Source organism: Mus musculus, chromosome 11 (assembly GCF_000001635.26).
Source record: "Mus musculus strain C57BL/6J chromosome 11, GRCm38.p6 C57BL/6J".
Taxonomy (NCBI): domain Eukaryota; kingdom Metazoa; phylum Chordata; class Mammalia; order Rodentia; family Muridae; genus Mus; species Mus musculus.
The window spans coordinates 49893901-49917066 of record NC_000077.6 but is presented as its reverse complement, the minus strand read 5'-3'; the positions used below and the strand labels follow the sequence as shown (position 1 = coordinate 49917066).

General features: G+C 45.8%; 1 protein-coding gene across 5 annotated transcripts in view; it reads right to left on the bottom strand.

The window, feature by feature from the left end:
- Positions 1-15898, bottom strand: part of Rasgef1c (RasGEF domain family, member 1C) — a 79055-nt gene extending 63157 nt beyond the window's left edge. The window contains exons 1-2 of one of the 5 annotated variants that reach the window (XM_030246405.1): positions 15100-15238; positions 12074-12192 (exon numbers count right to left, since the gene is read on the bottom strand). Coding sequence is in view for 1 of the 5 variants with exons in the window: in NM_001347462.1 (NP_001334391.1) it covers positions 14411-14413 (3 nt within the window). In the remaining 4 variants the exon portion in view is untranslated. Of the gene's footprint in view, positions 1-12073; positions 12193-14410; positions 14907-15099; positions 15245-15561 lie in introns of those variants that run through there. The other 4 variants (XM_030246404.1, XM_006534378.3, NM_029004.1 and 1 more) reach the window with 4 other exon arrangements.
- Between the last annotated feature and the right edge of the window lie 7268 nt (positions 15899-23166).

Genomic DNA, 23166 nt, shown 5'->3' with positions numbered 1-23166 from the left:
ACCCCACCAAAAAAATCCCTCTAATCATATAAACTTCTGGTTTCAGGTATCTTGGACGAGGGACAGTTGAGCCTTGCTTGTTGAAAGGATCATGTCACACAATATTCTACGTGAATGTCTAACCTAACTCATGAATCACAGTAGCAAATTAGAAACCTAGGGGCTTTCTGGCCATTCAAGCATAATCATTATCAGGCATTGTCTTAGCTGGGGTTTCTACTGCTTCGAAGAAACACCATGACCAGAAAGCAAGTTGGGGTAGAAAGACTCTAGCTTGTATCAAGTTGAGATAAGACTAGCCAGGAGTCATCTATGCCCTAGCCCAGATCTAAAATATAGGATACTAAAACTTTTTAAATTAAATGAAATTGGTTGATTAATTAGTGTGTGTGTTGTACTCGTGTGCATGTGTGGAGGCCAGAAGCAAATACTGAGTGCCCTCCTCTATGGTTTTTGCCCTATTTCCTTGGAACAGGGGTTTGCACTGACCATAAAGCCCACTAACACTGCTGCTCTCCTTTCCCGCTAGGCTGTCTGGGTAGTGAGCTCCCCAGGATCCATCCATCCGTCTCCATCCTGAAACACTGTGGTTACAGGCATGACAACTCTGCCTGACTGTGTTTGCTTCACCTCAGTGCTGGAGATTCAAACCTCAGTCTTCATACTTGAACAACAAGCACTCTTACCCACTGAGCCATCTTCCCAGCTCCTTATATTAAAGCACTTTTTTATGAACGAGAATTATATTTATACTTCTGGCAAATGACATGCTGTCGTGACGGAGGTGTGACAAGGTCAAGCCATCAGTATATTTTGCTAGGTGAAACTTTAAAAACTCATTTATCTAGTCTGCATTTTCTCTCAGAAGTAGGCATCTCTAAACACTACCTTATAGAGCTGACTTTTACATCTTACAGATATGGTGTCATCCTCTGTGCATTACTTTTTAATCTAACACAATGCATGTATAAGTACTTTGTTTCCAGTTGTTGCTGTGGCCAGCCAGGTATGGGAACTCACACGCACAGTTCTCCTGTGGACAGACATCCCGGGAGCGGGACTACTGCCTTGCAGGTATATGCAGCCAGGACCAATTTCACTAAGTGGTTTCACAAACTGGTTCCTGAAATGCCCACCCCTGCCCAAAGATGCTAAGGGTCTCCATCACCCACATCCTTGTCAGTATTTGAATTGCCAGACATACTGATTTTTACTGACAAAATGAAGGAGTGATGGAGTTTCTTTCTTAAATATTTGATAGAATTCACTGTAGAAGGCTCCTGGGCCTGACATTTTCCATCTAGGGAGAATTTTAATTATAAGTTCAATTTCTTTAATGAAAAAGCAGCGTTGTGCGGGTTTTCTCTTTTTGTGTTATTTTTTTATAAGCTGTAACTTTTAAAAGCATTTGTCCATTCTACCTAAAGTATTAAAGGCTTGGTATGCTTCTAAAAACACCTTGTTCTCTCTCTCTCTCTCTCTCTCTCTCTCTCTCTCTCTCTCTCTCTCTCTCTCTCTCTGTCTCTCTCTATGTATGTAATTTGAAATGATGTCTCCCATTTTTGTTCTTGATATTGGTCACCTGCTCTCTCTCACCCCTGCTTGCTCTGTCTGTCTGTCTGTCTGCCTGTCTGTCTGCCTGTCCGTATGCCGTATGCCTGTCCGTATGTATGTATGTATGTATGTATGTATGTATGTATGTATGCATGCATGTCTCTCTTGTGGCTAGTCTTGCAAGGAGTTGACCAATTTTATTAACCTTTCCCCAAGGGGATTTCTCTACCATGTGTTTGCCCTGCAACACATGTCCATTCTCATAAAATAACAAGGCCCTGGCACCCTGCATGGAGCATAGCAGGGAATAGACACTCAAGAAGCACTCCATATTGCAAAGCAACATTGAAGTGTAAAGGCTCCTGATCATCATTTAGGCTTCCTAAGACCCAGTACCAGCAGCAAACATACAGCCAGATGCTGTTGGCTGGAGGCTGACACGTCTGGGGCTCCCTTCAAATCTATAATGGAAGGACAAGGTCACTCTCTCCACGGCCAGTCCAACATCTGATGTCCTGTCAACACATCAACACTCCTTAATCTCTCTGGAACTACAGTGCCTCTCCTAGAGTCTCAGCCTAATTGCAAAATCTGGAGGAGTTCACCTTTAACACTCGGGAGTGTTCATGTTTGCAAACGCACAGCCTTGTGAATGAATACTCAAAAGCAGCTCGCTCTGTGCAGGGGAGTGCTGGCCCTAAGACAACTGAAGAGACACTGACAAGAGTCCAGGGGGCTGCTCAGAGCAGTGGTGGCTTTATCTGGGGGACCCAGAATGAACAGTAAGGTGTCTGCGGGTCACTAGCACAGTTACTTCCTTCGTTCTCCCCACCCCCGTCTTAATTCTTTTGGGCTTACATGCCCTTGCTGCTGCTTGGCATCCTAAATCCTGAGAAGAAGCCGCCGTTTACACATGGTTAAAATGCTGAGATTCCTGTGTCAGATTTACAGAACTTAGAATACCGATGCCCTGTGCAGCAGCCCTCAGCAGAGTCAACAAACACAAGGTATGGCTGGAGCTAATGTTCCCAAGAGGATGAAGGACAAAAAGGATGACAAAGGCCGGACGGTGGTGGTGGTGGAGCACATCTTTAATCCCAGCACTCGGGAGGCAGAGGCAGGCGGATCTCTGTGAGTTCAAGGCCAGCCTGGTCTACAAAGCAAGTGCCAGGACAGCCAGGGCTACACAGAGAAACCCTGCCTCAAAAACAAAACAAAACAGAACAGAACAGAACAGAACAATAACAAACAGAAACCAACCAACAAAATAAAAGCCAGGAGGACAAAGATCCCTGCACCCTTCCGCCTTTTCCTCCCTATAAAGCAGCGGTTCTCAACCTGTGGGTCCTGACCATCCTGGAGTTGTATGTCAGATATCCTGCAGAGCAGTTTTTTACAGCATGATTCATAACTAGCAGATTTACAGTTATGAAGTAGCAACAAAACAATTTTACAGTTGGGGGTCACCATACCACGAGGAACTGCATTAAAGGGTTGCAACATTAGGAAGGTTAAGAACTACTGCTCTATCCTTGAGACCAGAGGAGTCTGGATGGAGCTTTGAGGAAGCAGCTCTCCGTTATCTTTAGGAACTGCTTCCTAAACTGCCCGATTCCTTTGTACTGACTTGAGTCTCTTGAATGTTGGCTTTCAAGTGGCACACGTATTCCAGTAACACCCTTAATTCGATCAGTAAAAATAAATACTGGGCAGTGAGACATGGCAAATATCCCACAGTGTTGTTTTTTAAAGGTAAATGTAGACAGAGTACACCATTCTTTATGAAGTTTCTCAAGTACTGAGGCTGGTGATGTCTCCAAGTTTCCATCTTAATGAGATTCGGAAAGAAATTCAAGTATTTTACAACTAGCCAATCAGTCCTTCAAGAATCAGGGATACAGAGAGGACAAAACCAAGAAAGACTGGTTATGCACTCTTCTTAAAGAAACTGTCACAAGCTAAGCATGGCCCAAGCAAGGGATGACACCAGACCCTCTAGCAAAATCAGACACTAGCAATCTGACATTGAGTTCCACAGTGGCCCATCTCTATAGCACCCAACCATCATCCCTCTCTTGCAAGCCATGCCCTGGAGAGTGGGTGGGAATTTTTGCTTTCCCTTAACTGGTGAATCACATCAAAGGTGATAGAAAGTTGTGTCCATGGTTACGTGATGTCGCTGTTTTGCTCTGTCTGGATGTTGCCCTGTGATCTTTCTTCACTGTCTTAGTAGAGTAAGTGGCCATGGTGTAGGCTCCCATGTGACAAGGACCTGGACATGACTACTGGAAACTGTGAGTGGTTCACTGAAGGCTGAAGGTGTCTTCCAGAGGTTGTGTGTTGATTCGCTCTCCAGTGCAGGAGGAGGGACCTAATGAGAGGTGAGTAGGTCACGGGGCTCCACTCTGGCCAGCACCAGCTCTGAGCTATCACAAGCATATGCTACTGTAATTCAATTGCTGCGGACACAGCGATACACAGCAATAGCTAACCCCACGTTAAATCAGAATACATCATGGCCGAGTGGGATTGGTTTCAGGAATACAGGGGTGGCCGACAACTAAGATTCAAGCATATTTACTTCACCTTTGTCCCAAATCTGGCATTAGGGAATCCCCTAATGTGGCTCACTGTCCCAACAGTGCCAAGGAGCAATAACATACTGCTATAAGAATACACATGATTCAATAAAAGCATTTCCAATAAAATAGGTGTGAATGATGGTTTGTGTCAGTGTCACAATGTCAGAAACTTTACCCTCAGTACTGAATGTGTAGGACCTGGGGGTGAGGGTGGTGGCAATGTGTCTTTACTCCCAGCATGAGGGAGGCAGAAGCAGGTGAATCTCGGTGAGTTCGAGGTCACTTTGGTGACAGATTGAGTCCCAGGCCATCCAGGGCTACCTAGTGAGACACTATCATTAAGACAAAAATAAGGTAGGCGACCCAATTTAAAAAACAAAAACAAAACTACGGGTGTTCAGCTCTTACAAATGAGCTGTCATTCTTTTTTTTAAAAGTACATTGTAGCCATCTTCAGACACACCAGAAGAAGGTGTCAGATCTCAATAAGGATGGTCTTGAGCCACCATATGGTGGCTGGGATTTGAATTCAGGACCTTTGGAAGAGAAGTCAGTGCTCCTAACCGCTGAGCCATCTCTCCAGCCTGGGCTGTCATTCTTATAGGATGGGTTAGGTATCTCTAGAGTGGGTCATTAGAAAAGTCAACTTGGCTCTCTCTCTCTCTCTCTCTCTCTCTCTCTCTCTCTCTCTCTCTCTCTCTCGTGTGTGTGTGTGTGTGTGTGTGTGTGTGTGTGATCTTTCCTCCTTCTGCTGTGGGATTATCAGTCACAATGGCCCTTACAGACGCAGTCCCCTCATTGCGGACTCCCTAGCCTTCAGACCACGAACCAAATAAACAGCTATTGTTTACAGTTCACCCAGTGTTTGGTATTCTATAAAGAAGCAGAAAATGAACGAATGCATTTTCTTCATTTCTCCTTCCCCATCTCCCCTAAAGTTTGCATCTTTCCTAGCCTTAGGACAAGGTAAAGACACACATTGCATCCAAGATTTAATACTGAATCCGAGGGATTTGTTTGTTGTTCATGTCTCTGTGTGCATGTGCACCTGAGTGCAGGCAACCACACAGGTAGGAAGAGGGCACTGAATCCCCTAGAGCTAGGATAATTACAGGGGTTCTGAGCCACCTGCTGCAGGTGCTGGGAACTGAACCTGTGTCCTCTGGAAGAGCAGAGGCATTCTCAACCACTGAGCTGTCTCTCTAGCCCCAACTGAACGTGTTTAGCTAGTCAACTAGATGGAAGTAATAAATACCCGAAAATTAGTAAAGCAAAGTGAGATTGTCGAGGTGTAGATACCCAAGCTATCTACAGTGCAATTACAATCCAAACAAACAAACTGACAACAGTAGGAAAACATACCATGGGCAGAGGTAACAACCAGCTAGGAGATACAATGGAAGGGAGAAATATTTATAACAACACCGAGCCAGGTGGAATTCTCCTGGATAAAGAAATGTAAAGAGAGTTATTAGGGCAATGATGATTTAGCAGGGAAAGATCTCAGAGAAGAAAACTCTGGACTCGAGCCCAGGGCTTCCTGGCCAGCAGAGTCGCCTGACACCCGCAAGGGCCCACACAGGATTCCCCACGGGATCCTAAGACCTCTAGTGAGTGGAACACAACTTCTGCCAGGAGTCCGGTTCGAACACCAGATATCTGGGTACCTTCCCTGCAAGAAGAGAGCTTTCCTGCAGAGAATACTCTACCCACTGAAACCAAGGAGAGTGCTACCCTCCCAGGTCTGCTTATAGAGGCTAACAGAGTCACCTGAAGTACAAGCTCTTAACAGAGACAACTATAACAGCTAGCTTCAGAGATTACCAGATGGCAAAAGGCAAACGTAAGAATCCCACTAACAGAAATCAAGACCACTCACCATCATCAGAACGCAGCACTCCCACCCCACCTAGTCCTGGGCACCCCAACACAACCGAAAATCTAGACCCAGACTTAAAAACATTTTTCATGATGATGATAGAGGACATCAAGAAGGACTTTCATAAGTCACTTAAAGAATTACAGGAGAGCACTGCTAAAGAGTTACAGGCCCTTAAAGAAAAGCAGGAAAACACAGCCAAACACATAGAAGTCCTTAAAGAAAAACAGGAAAACACATCCAAACAAGTAATGGAAATGAACAAAACCATACTAGAACTAAAAAGGGAAGTAGACACAGTAAAGAAAACCCAAAGCGAGGCAACGCTGGAGATAGAAACCCTAGGAAAGAGATCTGGAACCATAGATGCGAGCATCAGCAACAGAATACAAGAAATGGAAGAGAGAATCTCAGGTGCAGAAGATTCCATAGAGAACATCGACACAACAGTCAAAGAAAATACAAAATGCAAAAGGATCCTAACTCAAAACATCCAGGAAACCCAGGACACAATGAGAAGACCAAACCTACGGATAATAGGAATTGATGAGAATGAAGATTTTCAACTTAAAGGGCCAGCTAATATCTTCAACAAAATAATTGAAGAAAACTTCCCAAACATAAAGAAAGAGATGCCCATGATCATACAAGAAGCCTACAGAACTCCAAATAGACTGGACCAGAAAAGAAATTCCTCCCGACACATAATAATCAGAACAACAAATGCACTAAATAAAGATAGAATATTAAAAGCAGTAAGGGAGAAAGGTCAAGTAACATATAAAGGAAGGCCTATCAGAATTACACCAGACTTTTCACCAGAGACTATGAAAGCCAGAAGAGCCTGGACAGATGTTATACAGACACTAAGAGAACACAAATGCCAGCCCAGGCTACTATACCCGGCCAAACTCTCAATTACCATAGATGGAGAAACCAAAGTATTCCACGACAAAACCAAATTCACACAATATCTTTCCACGAATCCAGTCCTTCAAAGGATAATAACAGAAAAGAAGCAATACAAGGACGGAAATCACGCCCTAGAACAAACAAGAAAGTAATCCCTCAACAAACCAAAAAGAAGACAGCCACAAGAACAGAATGCCAACTCTAACAACAAAAATAAAAGGAAGCAACAATTACTTTTCCTTAATATCTCTTAATATTAATGGACTCAATTCCCCAATAAAAAGACATAGACTAACAGACTGGCTACACAAACAGGACCCAACATTCTGCTGCTTACAGGAAACCCATCTCAGGGAAAAAGACAGACACTACCTCAAAGTGAAAGGCTGGAAAACAATTTTCCAAGCAAATGGTCTGAAGAAACAAGCTGGAGTAGCCATTCTAATATCGGATAAAATCGACTTCCAACCCAAAGTTATCAAAAAGGACAAGGAGGGACACTTCATACTCATCAAAGGTAAAATCCTCCAAGAGGAACTCTCAATTCTGAATATCTATGCTCCAAATGCAAGGGCAGCCACATTCATTAAAGACATTTTAGTAAAGCTCAAAGCACACATTGCACCTCACACAATAATAGTGGGAGACTTCAACACACCACTTTCATCAAGGGACAGATCGTGGAAACAGAAACTAAACAGGGACACAGTGAAACTAACAGAAGTTATGAAACAAATGGACCTGACAGATATCTACAGAACATTTTATCCTAAAACAAAAGGATATACCTTCTTCTCAGCACCTCACGGGACCTTCTCCAAAATTGACCATATAATTGGTCACAAAACAGGCCTCAACAGATACAAAAATATTGAAATTGTCCCATGTATCCTATCAGACCACCATGGCCTAAGACTGATCTTCAATAACAACATAAATAATGGAAAGCCAACATTCACGTGGAAACTGAACAACACTCTTCTCAATGATACCTTGGTCAAGGAAGGAATAAAGAAAGAAATTAAAGACTTTTTAGAGTTTAATGAAAATGAAGCCACAACGTACCCAAACCTTTGGGACACAATGAAAGCATTTCTAAGAGGGAAACTCATAGCTCTGAGTGCCTCCAAGAAGAAACGGGAGAGAGCACATACTAGCAGCTTGACAACACATCTAAAAGCTCTAGAAAAAAAGGAAGCAAATTCACCCAAGAGGAGTAGACGGCAGGAAATAATCAAACTCAGGGGTGAAATCAACCAAGTGGAAACAAGAAGAACTATTCAAAGAATTAACCAAACGAGGAGTTGGTTCTTTGAGAAAATCAACAAGATAGATAAACCCTTAGCTAGACTTACTAAAGGGCACAGGGACAAAATCCTAATTAACAAAATCAGAAATGAAAAGGGAGACATAACAATAGATCCTGAAGAAATCCAAAACACCATCAGATCCTTCTACAAAAGGTTATACTCAACAAAACTGGAAAACCTGGACGAAATGGACAAATTTCTGGACAGATACCAGGTACCAAAGTTGAGTCAGGATCAAGTTGACCATCTAAACAGTCCCATATCACCTAAAGAAATAGAAGCAGTTATTAATAGTCTCCCAGCCAAAAAAAGTCCAGGACCAGACGGGTTTAGTGCAGAGTTCTATCAGACCTTCAAAGAAGATCTAATTCCAATTCTGCACAAACTATTTCACAAAATAGAAGTAGAAGGTACTCTACCCAACTCATTTTATGAAGCCACTATTACTCTGATACCTAAACCACAGAAAGATTCAACAAAGATAGAGAACTTCAGACCAATTTCTCTTATGAATATCGATGCAAAAATCCTCAATAAAATTCTTGCTAACCGAATCCAAGAACATATTAAAGCAATCATCCATCCTGACCAAGTAGGTTTTATTCCAGGAATGCAGGGATGGTTTAATATACGAAAATCCATCAATGTAATCCATTATATAAACAAACTCAAAGACAAAAACCACATGATCATCTCGTTAGATGCAGAAAAAGCATTTGACAAGATTCAACACCCATTCATGATAACAGTTTTGGAAAGATCAGGAATTCAAGGTCCATACCTAAACATGATAAAAGCAATCTACAGCAAACCAGTAGCCAACATCAAAGTAAATGGAGAGAAGCTGGAAGCAATCCCACTAAAATCAGGGACTAGACAAGGCTGCCCACTTTCTCCCTACCTTTTCAACATAGTACTTGAAGTATTAGCCAGAGCAATTCGACAACAAAAGGAGATCAAGGGGGTACAAATTGGAAAAGAGGAAGTCAAAATATCACTTTTTGCAGATGATATGATAGTATATATAAGTGACCCTAAAAATTCTACCAGAGAACTCCTAAACCTGATAAGCAGCTTCGGTGAAGTAGCTGGATATAAAATAAACTCAAACAAGTCAATGGCCTTTCTCTATACAAAGAATAAACAGGCTGAGAAAGAAATTAGGGAAACAACACCCTTCTCAATAGTCACAAATAGTATAAAATATCTTGGCGTAACGCTAACTAAGGAGGTGAAAGATCTGTATGATAAAAACTTCAAATCTCTGAAGAAAGAAATTAAAGAAGATCTCAGAAGATGGAAAGATCTCCCATGCTCATGGATTGGCAGGATCAACATTGTAAAAATGGCTATCTTGCCAAAAGCAATCTACAGATTCAATGCAATCCCCATCAAAATTCCAACTCAATTCTTCAACGAATTAGAAGGAGCAATTTGCAAATTCATCTGGAATAACAAAAAACCTAGGATAGCAAAAAGTCTTCTCAAGGATAAAAGAACCTCTGGTGGAATCACCATGCCTGACCTAAAGCTTTACTACAGAGCAATTGTGATAAAAACTGCATGGTACTGGTATAGAAACAGACAAGTAGACCAATGGAATAGAATTGAAGACCCAGAAATGAACCCACACACCTATGGTCACTTGATCTTCGACAAGGGAGCTAAAACCATCCAGTGGAAGAAAGACAGAATTTTCAACAATTGGTGCTGGCACAACTGGTTGTTATCATGTAGAAGAATGCGAATCGATCCATACTTATCTCCTTGTACTAGGGTCAAATCTAAATGGATCAAAGAACTTCACATAAAACCAGAGACACTGAAACTTATAGAGGAGAAAGTGGGGAAAAGCCTTGAAGATATGGGCACAGGGGAAAAATTCCTGAACAGAACAGCAATGGCTTGTGCTGTAAGATCGAAAATTGACAAATGGGACCTAATGAAACTCCAAAGTTTCTGCAAGGCAAAAGACACCGTCAATAAGACAAAGAGACCACCGACAGATTGGGAAAGGATCTTTACCTATCCTAAATCAGATAGGGGACTAATATCCAACATATATAAAGAACTCAAGAAGGTGGACTTCAGAAAATCAAATAACCCCATTAAAAAATGGGGCTCAGAACTGAACAATGAATTCTCACCTGAGGAATACCGAATGGCAGAGAAGCACCTGAAAAAATGTTCGACATCCTTAATCATCAGGGAAATGCAAATCAAAACAACCCTGAGATTCCACCTCACACCAGTCAGAATGGCTAAGATCAAAAATTCAGGTGACAGCAGATGCTGGCGTGGATGTGGAGAAAGAGGAACACTCCTCCATTGTTGGTGGGATTGCAGGCTTGTACAACCACTCTGGAAATCAGTCTGGCGGTTCCTCAGAAAATTGGACATAGTACTACCGGAGGATCCAGCAATACCTCTCCTCGGCATTTATCCAGAAGATGCCCCAACTGGTAAGAAGGACACATGCTCCACTATGTTCATAGCAGCCTTATTTATAATAGCCAGAAGCTGGAAAGAACCCAGATGCCCCTCAACAGAGGAATGGATACAGAAAATGTGGTACATCTACACAATGGAGTACTACTCAGCTATTAAAAAGAATGAATTTATGAAATTCCTAGCCAAATGGATGGACCTGGAGGGCATCATCCTGAGTGAGGTAACACATTCACAAAGGAACTCACACAATATGTACTCACTGATAAGTGGATATTAGCCCCAAACCTAGGATTCCCAAGATATAAGGTACAATTTGCTAAACACATGAAACTCAAGAAGAATGAAGACTGAAGTGTGGACACTATGCCCCTCCTTAGAATTGGGAACAAAACACCCATGGAAGGAGTTACAGAGACAAAGTTTGGAGCTGAGATGAAAGGATGGACCATGTAGAGACTGCCATATCCAGGGATCCACCCCATAATCAGCATCCAAACGCTGACACCATTGCATACCCTAGCAAGATTTTATTGAAAGGACCCAGATGTAGCTATCTCTTCTGAGACTATGCCGGGGCCTAGCAAACACAGAAGTGGATGCTCACAGTCAGCTAATGGATGGATCACAGGGCTCCCAATGGAGGAGCTAGAGAAAGAACCCAAGGAGCTAAAGGGATCTGCAACCCTATAGGTGGAACAACATTATGAACTAACCAGTACCCCGGAGCTCTTGACTCTAGCTGCATATGTATCAAACGATGGCCTAATCGGCCATCACTGGAAAGAGAGGCCCATTGGACACGTAAACTTTGTATGCCCCAGTACAGGGGAACGCCAGGGCCAAAAAGGGGAGTGGGTGTGTAGGGGAGTGGGGGTGGGTGGGTATGGGGGACTTTTGGTATAGCATTGGAAATGTAAATGAGCTAAATACCTAATAAAAAATGGAAAAAAAAAAAGAAATGTAAAGAGCCTGTTCAAGGACAGCTTCCCCGGTGGAAGCGGCCTTGAGACAGAAAACCTCCATGATTCCTATGATTAACGGCATAAAGATGTCCACTTTCCAGAAGCTAATATAGAAATGTGGCTGAGGAGAAAACCAAGCTGGTGAGGTGTTCGTATTACAAGCGCAAGGAGCGGAGTCTTGGAACTCACTCTCTTAAAGTGTGTATGTATGTGTGTGTATGTGTGTATGTATATATATGTATGTGTGTGTATGTGTGTGAGTGTATTGTGTGTGAGTGCATGTGTATGTATGTGTGTGTATATGTATGTATGTATGTGTGTGTATGTGTGAGTGTGTGTGTGAGTGTATGCATGTATGTATGTATGTGTATGTGTGTGTGAGTGTATGTGTGTGTGCGTGTAGCAAAGCAGGGTGGCACATACCTTTCATCTCAGTACCACGGAGGCACTGACAAGGCAGATCCTTGGGGCTCGAATGCCAGACATCCCAGATTAACTGGCAAGCTCTAGGTTTGTCTTAGGAGCAGTAAGACAGAGGGTGCCTACGGAATAACACCCAAGGTTACTCTTTGGCCCACACACCCACACACACTTACGTTCCTGCACACTGTGAACACACTAACATGATCCAACGCCACATATCATGAACACTCCGGAATAGCTAGGAGACCTTTGAAATATCAAGTGGCATCAGTGCGTCCTGCCAGACTCAGAAACACGCGAGGGAAGGCTTTTTGTTCAACCGCTGTCCCCATACCAGGATCCCGAATACACTTTTTCTTCCCTTTGGCTAAAGATGAATAAAATAAGCAAATATTTTAATTAATTAAAGATGAACACAAGCTCACAAGTGTCTGTAACTCTAACTTCAAGGAATCCAGCACATCTTTGGGCCTCCACACAAGTACACACACACACACTCACACATACACACACACACATAAAAATAAAAAATTTAAAAAGACGGAGGGAAAAAAGTCAAAAGCCTGGAATAAAAATCAGAGGTTCACCCACAGCACACAAATAAAATAAGCTAGAGTGCAGTCACACAGTAGAGTAATATGTGGTAGTGAAAAAAGAACTGGAAAGGTCTCTATAGACCGGGAGAGCCAGTTTTTAGGTAAAATTTTTGTCACAGTACAAAGGGGGATGCAACAGATACTAATATAATGTATAAATTGCTTCTTTGGTAAAAAGAAACAGACAAGTTGTCTATGGGCTGTACTTCTAAATAGCTTCTAAATATAGCTTTTGTGTAGTTGTGACCTTTGAGCCATAAAAATATTTTACAGATTCAAAAATAAAATTGCAAGACCAAGGATGTGCAAAACCAGGCTGAATGCAACTAGAAACTCATGAAACCAAAACTGTATCAGACTGAAAAACGACCCACCAAGCTCTGGGTGTGCACCCAACGGCATCCGAAACCTTAGGTAGCAGTTATGGGTGGGTAGTAGTTTACGTAGTTTCTTTCTGAAACCATCTGTGTGTCTTCTAGTGTTTAGCAAACAATTAAATATAACTGATGATTTGGGAATCAGGTTCTCACTGTGAGAGACAGAAATATAAATTTTTAGTTTGTTTTTAAAAGCGATTTGGCTGGGACTCCCTGACAAAGTCTAGATTCAGCGGCACCAGGACAGTCATGGGCACACCTAACCTAGATGGTGGTTTCTAGGCTTCTCAACTGCCATTTAAAGGAATAAAAGCCTCTTTGGAAAACGGCCTATTCCAGGTTTGGTTAAGGACAAATGTGAGTGGTGGACCAGCCCTCTGAGACACCTGATGACAAGTCAGAAGATTCCACAAGTTGAGCCTAGCCCAAGCACCCAGACTGGACTTCTGCAACCCAGCCCGCACTCACGCGCTCCCTGCTGGACCAGAGTGGGAAAGCACTTGAATTAAAACCAGGCTCCCTTTCCACCTGAGCCCCTCAACTTGCTATAAGCCTCTTTGTGGCTCTGGTTTTGTCAGGATGAAGGCCTTTACGTGGCTATGCCGCCAGGGGTGGATGGGCACAGCCCTCTCAAATATCTCCACACCTCTGATCTCTTAGGCCTGTCTGCGTTCTCTTTGCCTGGCCACTCTAACCCTGCTTCATCTCTGCCTCCTGCACAGCTCTTCAACTGCCATTAAACCTTTCCTTCTACAAGTCAAACTCCAAACCTCCGAGGACTACTGCGCCCAGACGAACATCCAAGCCTAAGTTCTGCTGACGTATCCGGTTCAAAGCCCTTACCACGCATCGTCCGTATGTTGCACCTGTTCAACCCTTTTCCACCGGCTCCAGGCTCCAACTTTGACTTACAGCACAGAGGTCTCTAGCCAGGGACAGGTACCTTCTCTGGCCAGGCCCAGGCTCTGTCCCAATACCTGCGTCTCTCCAGCCCATTACCCCATTTTATTGTCCTCATAGAGATGATCTTCTAAAACGACTTCAGATTTTCCCTTGCCCTCACACCAGTGTGGGAACAGTGTTCAGGATAGGAAGCTGGCTGCACACAGTAGGTTTTCAGTGAACACAGCATTCTTACGGCACCTGACAAAGTGGCTGAAGTACTGGGGTAGGAGCTGGAACCTCACCTTTGTCACTTCTTGGGAGCAAGTCCTCTCATCCCTCTGAGTCTGTTTACTTGACTGTGAAGTGGAAACAGCCCTGCGCATCAGGTGGGTCTTCCCAGGACCCTTCTTGGCCTCTCTTACCTGCCCTACAGCCACAGGAGGGGGTCAGTTGGAGTGCAAGGGACCCCACCACCTTACCATCTAAGCTGCTGGGCAGACAGCGGCGTTCAGAGCACCCACTTCTCTCCAGGGCTTCTCTGTCTTCATCCTTGAGCCTGCTTCCTGCCACTGCCTGAGGGACACACATGGAGTCCCAGCAGATGCCATGACCCTACAGATCCTCATGGGCACACTGGTCCTCTGGTTTCCAAAAGGCCAAGGTTCGTGTCACCCTTCCCATACAGATCGCAGGTCAACTTCGCTGTGCCCGTTTCAGAGCCAGGGAAACTGAGACTCATGTGGGAGGGGACTCTGGGCCCAGGATGGCTTTTTTCTGCCACTAGCTGGTATAGGGAGGTGGTCTCCTTCCAGCGGCTGGGGGCGTGCCCTTTGCTGAGTCCCCTGGCCTCCAGCCACTGCATGGTACCTCCACTCCGGGACCCTGCGCTCGCCCTGCGCCTTAGGGAGGTGTGTGTGTATGGGCGGATTGGGGCTCCCGCGCCATTCGGCCCAGTGTCATCCACCTCTCCGCCACGCGCGCCGCGGCTCCGGCCACGCGCACTGTCACCCGCGCGCACCTTGCCCCGGGTCAGCCCCGCGCGTGCCCGCCCGCGGCCCGATCCGCCGTCCCCGCCCACGTCGCTGCCGCGCCCCACGGGCGGACCTCGCCGCGCCCCGCACGCCCTTGTCCGCAGCGCAGGTGTGTCTCCTGACCGCGCGTTACTCACCGGCTCCCGGCGCTCCGGCAGCCCGGGCCCGGCCCATCGGCAGCGCCCGCCGCGCCCGCTGCAGCCGCTGCACCGTGGACCGGGCGCTGCCTGCTCGCCCGCTCGCAGCCCGCCGCGATCCCGCACGCAGCCCGCCCGTGCGCCTGGCCCGGCCTGAGCAGCGCGGAGCCCCCTCGCGGCCGCACAGGGAAGCGCGGGTGGAGCCGCCCGAGTCCGCGCAGCGCAACGCAACGCTGCCCGCTGCCCTCCCTGTCCACTCCGCATGCCGTCGCCTTGTCCAAGCCTCTCCTCTGCTCCCAGCTCCCGGGATCAAGACCCAATGTCCAGGAATGCGCTCGGGACCCTCAATGTGATTCGTTTCCCCTCGCTTGAGGGAAGTCCCGCGTGCTAAAACTGCTCCTGTGGTGCTCTCCCAAGCCTGGTCCCCGAGCCCCCAGCACTTAAACTGCCATCAGGCCATACCTCTTCTCTGGACCAGCCTCTGGAATCCCGAAACCCAGGTCACACTTGCTTCAAGGCTGAGTCCTGGCCTCTCCTACAACGGCCACTGAACTTTGGGTGGTCTGTGTCCTGGAGTCCTATTGGCACAGGCTAAGTGTCAAAAGAATGGCGAAGACTGCACACACCCTCCTCCCTATAGTGAGGGACATAGCTGCGTTTCATGGCTCTGGAGGCACTGCGATGCTAGAAAGATAAAGCAGGGCGGTCATAATTTTAAGTGAAAAGAAGGAGCCAACACAGGACCTGGTGACCTTCTGCCCTGGCTCCATCCAGGCGTGTCTCACTGCAGAGGTCAGGACATCTGTCTTCTGCTTTGGCAGAACCTCCTGATGAATTGTGGCAGGAACCCAACTCAATTCACTCAAGCGGAGTTTATTGGTTATTAAAACATGGGGGGGGGAGAAGCAATGTTGATTCCTAGGGTAGTTAAATCATAGTCTTTGACTCTCCAGTGGGGAGAGTGCTGGGAGCCAAGGTGGAAGGGAGCAGGGCTGGAGTAACCTCCTGAATACTAGGAAGAGGTAGGTCGTGTTCTTGATTGTGGCCCTAGGGACAAATTAGCCCCAGTTCTGCCCAAAGCATTCCCAGCAAGAGGAGATGGTACATCCCCAACTACCTTGGCTCCTAAGAAGCCCCCTGCCTTGGTTTTCTGGATTGCATCTCCCATTCACAGTGGTCTGGACCACAAAAGTTCATCCCACAAGGTTGTCACTGAGAGGGCATAAGAGGGAGAAGCAAGCAGCATGAACCAGTGTAGAGGGGGCAGGCAGAGGAGAGCTGAGAAGCACAGACCCTAGACAGGGTCAGTGAATGGTGCAGATACAAGAAAGGAAAAGCCACAGGGCTTAGTGATACAGGACAGGAGAACTTGAGAGGAGTGGGAGATTCTGGGTTGGTGAGGGGTGAGGGGGAAATTTCCCAGGGGTGGCTGTTGGGTAGGTAGTAGTTGTGAGGTTTGCTGAGGCACCCTTTCCCAGAAGGTGGTGAGACTGTGTGGCCAAAGGAAATCTTGGGAAAGTCCTGAAGACAGCTAGTGAGTGCAGTCTGGAATTGGGTCCTTGGGGTAAAAGAAGGAGACCCTTGGGTTTCAGTGGCCATAGACACCCTGTGCAGGTCCTCAGCGGCATTCTGTCTCAGCCTTGGCATAAATGCATCAGGTGACTCAGGGAAGCCTGACAGCCTGCAAGGTGGCCGAACAGGATCACCAATAAAATGCAAGAACAAAGACGACAGAACTTTGGGCTCCAGCCAATGCACTTTATCAGCAGAGCCCATAAACTGTCCGTTCTTGGGTCTGATGAAAGCCCTCCAACGTTACTACAAGGGCAGACAGAGCACTAGGAGAAAGTCACGCTACAGTCAGCTACAAGGAGGTGTGTGTGTGTGTGTGTGTGTGTGTGTGTGTGTGAGAGAGAGAGAGAGAGAGAGAGAGAGAGAATCTCTTATTGTTTACACACCAGGATTCTGCCTTCCCACAGAGTATGAGTGAAGACTTGGGAGGAGGAGGAAGCAAGAGTGCCCATATGTGTATATATGTGCAGTACGGGTCTGCATGTGCTAAATGTATGCAGTATGTGATGAATGGTGGTGTTTATACTCTACACATGCATGCAGAACACTTGGGTGTGATATGTATGCGGTATGTGGTGCATCTGCATGTACATTATGTATGTGAGGTGTGCATGACTCCGTGTGTGTGTGAGAGAGGTATGTGTAGAGTAAGCATGGATCTGGATGTAGGTAGGATGGGTTCCTAGTACCATCATGATGCTAGCCTGTAACTAAAGGATGCTATCTCAGATGGGATCCTGGCAATGGAGCCTGAGATAAGACTGGAGGTTGCCGAGGTGGAAGGAGATTCCAGGGAGCCAGGGCTAGAGCAGGGAAGGAGGGGCAACTCATAAAGGACGCATTGTTAGGATGGTGACCATCACGGCCAACTAAAGCCTGTCTTCCTGGAGACTCTGTGGGAACTGTACTGAATACAGATGGCTGAGATTACAGAGGGCACAGAACCTGCCTTCTTCAAAATACCTATTGGAACACCCAAATTCTTGTAGGTCTTACCTGAAGCCCAGTCACCTCCCTCCTCCACCACACTAAGCCACAGGCAGTGCCTTTTCCAGTTTGTGCATGTCGGAGGTTGAGTCCAGGGTCAGAGCAGTTTCTGCATCCTTGTTGGGCCATGGCTATTTGCACATCTATGGTTATAAGTAGAGTCAGAAGCACAGAGATGCTCAGGCCTGCATCCTAGATACTGGTCCTCATGCTTTTCCAGGGCAGAAGCCTGCCTCCTTGTATTGGCTGACTGCCCCTTAGTGTGGTTTAACTTGACACGTTCCCCATTATATCAGTCTCTTGGTTCCCAGATGCTGGTCCTACTTTGGAGGCTGTGACATCTGAGGAGGAAGAACCCAGCCAGAGGTTATAGACCACTGAGGCATTCATTCGCAGGTTACTCCAGGACCCGAGTCAGGTCCTCTTCCTCTGTCTGCTATGAGGTCAAGGTCCTCATCACAGCCTCTTGCCACGATGATGCTCTGTCCAAGGACAAAGTGACCATGGCCTGAACCTTCAGAAACCGTGGACTGACATGAGTAATCCCTTCCCTTTTGTTGCCATCCGCTTGTGTGTGATAATGAGAAAGAGTGTTTGCTGTTGCTAACCCTGGTGATGAGGTCTTCAGGCCTTTGGAAGTGGTTGTGGGGGAAATTTGAAGACTTTGGAAAAGCAGGCTAGAGAGCTCGGAAGTGTTGTATGCTCATCTTAACTGGCAGTGATGGTGGGAACTCGGGAGATCAGAACCCCATTGGGAATGCAGACAGCAGAAGACTTCTCGTGAGACTTCAGACAGGCACAGGCACAGTGTGCTGGGAACTGGACCAAGGTGGCTCATGCTGTAGTCTGGCAAAGGACTTCTCTGTATATTTCTACCTCCTGAGACTTTATGGGAGACAGAGTTTAAAGGTAACAAAACAGATTCTCTCCCTCCCTCCCTCCCTCCCTCCCTCCTTCCCTTCCTCCCTCCCTCCCTCCCTCCCTCCCTCCCTCCCTCCCTCCTTCCCTTCTTCCCTCTTACTTTCCCTCCCTCCCTCCCTCCCTCCTTCCCTTTCTCCCTCCCTCTCTCCCTCCCTCCCTCCCTCCCTCCCTCCCTCCCTCCCTCCTTCCCTTCCTCCCTCCGTCCCTCCCTCCCTCCCTCCCTCCGTCCCTCTCCCTCTTCCTTTCCCTCCCTCCCTCCCTCCTTCCTTCCCTCTTTTTTCTTTTTCTTTTGGAGATGCTGAGGACTGAACCCAAGGCCTTGTGCATACTAAGTAAGTACCTTACCATTGAACTCTATCCACAATCCTTTTTCCCATTAAAACATTATTTTTTAGATAGGGTATAATGGTTCAACTCTCTCATACACTCAAGAGATTGGATGCTTGGCCCACAGGGAGGTGTATTCTCATTGGAATAGCTATGGCCTTATTGGAGGAAGTCACTGTGGGAGCTTTGACAGTCTCCACTTGGTTACTTTTGGATGAAGATGAACTCTCTACTCCTCCAGCACCGTGTCTGCCTGCACACTGCCATGCTTCCTGCCTTGATAATGGACTGAACCCCTGAAACCGTAAGCCAGCCCCAATTAAACATTGTCCTTTATAAGCATTGTCTTGGCTATACTGTCTGTTCACAGCAATGGAAACCTAAACTAAGACATAGGGTTTCACTAAGTTGCCCAGGCTGGTCTTGAACTAATTTTGTAGCTCCAGAAAAATCTTAAATTCACAGTCCTCCTGCCTCAGCTCCCTGAGTAGTTGAGAGGACTCTGGAACTAGGTCTGGCTTTCCAGAGGAACTGTAAACACAGCACAGGTACAAACTGTGGCATGGTTGTTACTCGCTGCTTTTAGCCACATTTACAATGAGAATCAGGAGTAAAAAAAAGATTTGAAAATATACATCCTGCCTAGGCAAGATGGGGCACCCCTTAATGCCAGCACTCAAGACGTAGAGGCAGGAGGATCTCTTGAGTTTGAAGCCTAGTCTACATATTAAATTCCAGGACAGTCAGGGATATGCAGAGAGACCATATCTAAAAATAAATAAGTAAGTAAACAAGAAAGAAAGAAAGAAAGAAAGAAAGAAAGAAAGAAAGAAAGAAAGAAAGAATAGAGTAGAATAGAAAAAAGAAAGATGGAGAAAATCTGTGGTCTCGCCACAGAAAGAAGCATGTTTAAAGTTGAGGACAAGAAGGGTGTGGTTGTTAAAGAGATTGGTGGCATTAAAAATAATCCAAATATTTGCACCTTGAAGGCTATGGTAGAGTCCTAGTCTGCTCCCACAAAGTTCCCCCAACTGTTTGTCTGTCTGTCCATTATCTGTCCATTGGTCTGTCCATCATCTTCCTGTCTGTCATGAGGTGAGCATGCTCCTGCACTATAAATGTTCTGCCGGGTGCAAAGGACTAAGTAACCATGAACTTCCCGGAATCCTCAAAACCTTGATACTGAATAAATAATTACTCCCCTAAAGTTGTTTTTTTTTTTCCCCTTCAGATATTCTGCCATAGCATTAAAGAGTGTGACTAATACAAAGACTCTGAAAGTTAATATGTTCTTATGCTTGTATTCAAAACTAGCCTTGAGCCACACTATGACCAATAGCAAGCCTTGTGCCAATAATCTCAAATTGTAGATTTCCATAATAGCATTAAAGGGCACATAAAAATATCAGGAAAGGGAGGGGGAGGATTGGAGAGGGAAGAGGAAGAGGAGGGAAAGGTTTCATGTTTTAGTAATTTTGGGTGTGTTGTGTGGGGTTGGGATATTGAGGCTAGATTCTCCCTAATGTACCTGCGAATTAACTGCAGGGCTGGGTATCTTCTCGATACTGAGAGCTGCATTAAATCTTCTCATCTCCCAGGGATTAGGAGACCAGGACCCTGGACAGGGGACATGAAAATGCAGCAGGCAACCCATGCAGACCACAGAGGGGCAGCGAATTGGCCCTGAACTCTCACTTTTCACCTGGTGGGAACCCTTCGCACTTCAGAACCTGGCAGAGCGTGTGAATCCCATCTTAGGTTCTGGCAGGAAACCACTGCCAGAGAGACAGGAAAACCACCAGAGACTCTGGAATTTTTGCAGAGGTAAAGCAGCCAAGTTGGAGAGTATGGACACAGGGTTGCCAAAAGAAGGTCTGTTTCCACAACAAGACAGTAGTCCAATTTTGAGGGTGTGTGGGTGAAGGACAACTCTTCCGTGAGCAAAGCTCTGCTTCCTTCAGTTGAGGTTTTAGAGGCTCAGGAAACGGAGCACTCGGGTTCATTCAGACTGGCACCAATGCTTGTCTAGACTGAGGTAATCCACCCACCCCAGTGTGTCAAACAGAAGGAAGGGAGGGAGGGGGCAGCCACCAGTGAGAGAATCTGCAGTTAAGCAAACAAATAAAAACCCTCAATGTTTAGTGCACTGTAGAAGAGTGAATAGGAATGGGGATACAGTGCATTTGTTAGAGCTCTGATTAACATAGGTTCAACAACCAGCACAAAAGAGGAAGAAAAAGAAGAAGAGGAGGAGGAGGAAGAAGAAGAGGAAGAAGAAGAGGAGGAAGAAAAATAAAATAAAATACAAGACAGACTACCATAGATGTGATACACACACACACACACACATATATATATATATGTGTGTGTGTGTGTGTGTGTGTGTATGTGTGTGTTTGTGTGTATATGTGTTTATATATATTATAATGATTTGTTGTGTATATATATTATATATGTATATAAATATATAAATATATATATATTACAAGTGTAATTCAAAATAGTCCAGACACTGGAGTGAGCAAACAAGGCATTTAAAATAACAATGAGAATATAAGATACAGAAAAAGAGAGGAAATTGATTAAAAATAAAAAATATTTCATTGAGATCTCTGAAAAAACGATGGGTAAAGGGCTTGAAAGAGAATTTCTCTGGGGCTAAGACCACGTACCTCCAGTGCAGAGGACCTGAGCTTTGTGCCCAGCACCCACGCCGGGCAGTACTCACAACTGCTTGCAACTCCAGCTCTAAAGGATCTGATGTCCTCTTCTGCACTTTGAGGGTACCCACATCCACATGCCCATATCCACACACAACACACACACATAATGAAAATTAAATATAAATCCCCAAAAGGAATTTCACAAAAGGTTGTTTACACGCCAATAAATATATGAAAGAGTATTAACTTGAAATCATTGTTACTCGGTGTCCCAATGCTGTGACATTACAGACTGTCACTCAAAAGGAGGAAAGGTTTGTTTGGCTTATCATCTCAGAGCTGTCAGCCCATAGTCATTGGGTCCTGCTGCTCTGGACTGTGGTGAAGCTGAGCATCATGGTAGATACATGTGGAGGAGGAAGCTGCCTCTACCTCTTGGCATCCAGGAAGCAGAAAGACAGGAAGGAGCTGGGGTTCTAATGACTACTGTAAAAGCATGCCCCAAATGATTTGACTTACATTGTGCCCCACCTCCTGGAGACTCCACTACCACCTCCCAGTAGCACACAGGCTGCCAGCCAAGCCCTCAGCACACTGGTCTTTAGGGAACATTCCAGATCCAAACCATAGGAGCCATCATGGAATTGTGATCTGAGCTACATGGGGGCTACTGCACACCCACTGGAAAGAGAAAGCAGAAGGTAAGATGCCTTATTTGACTAATTAATGTGGTCATGACAAGGACGGAGGTGTGAAGGGTTACAGAGGTGTTCATTCCGCACTAGTGGGACACAACGGGGAAGGATAATTTTGGAAGCTGCTGATAACTGACCCTTCACAGATTCTCATCCCCGGAGCCTGTGAACCGGTTGTATTATATAGCAAAGAAGACCATAGCGATGTACAATTGCCAGGGCTGAAATCGGGGAGATTCGCCTGGACTGTCGCCACGGGCCCAACTCAATCATACGAACTCCTCAAAGCAGAATGGATGTGGCAGAGAATCGTAGAGAGAGCTTTGAACTGCACTGCTGGCTCTGAGTTGCAGGGACCACCTGTAAAGACTAGAAAGAGAAGACTTAAGATAACTTCCCTTAGCTAGTGGCAAGGAGCTAGAGACCTCCATCACACAAGTACACAGGCCTGGAGTTTGCCAATGGAGGAAGTTTGCCTGGAGGAAGCATGTGCCTCCCAGATTCCCTCCTCACTATAAAAGCCAACCCGCTGATACCTCTGTCTTGTGTCCTACAGCAAAGACAGCGCCTAAGCCAATCTGGAGGTCCTGGACCACAGAAGTGCGAGCTGATAAATCATGGTTGCTCTGAACGTGGTCTACATTCGCTGCCATTTGTTATGGCAGCAGCAGAAAACTAATACAGCAGGAAAGCGGAATATCCCCCGACTCAGCAGTCCCGTTCCCATCGGAGAAACGTGCCCCAAGACACACGCAGAAATGCTTAGCACAGCACCATTTGCCACAGCCTCAACCTGGAAATGATCCAAGTGCCTATCAGCAAAAAGGATAAGTCAATTATGCTGTCGGATGTGGCAGCAAGGAGGGTAGGACTTACAACTGTTCAATAACGTGGAGAGACTC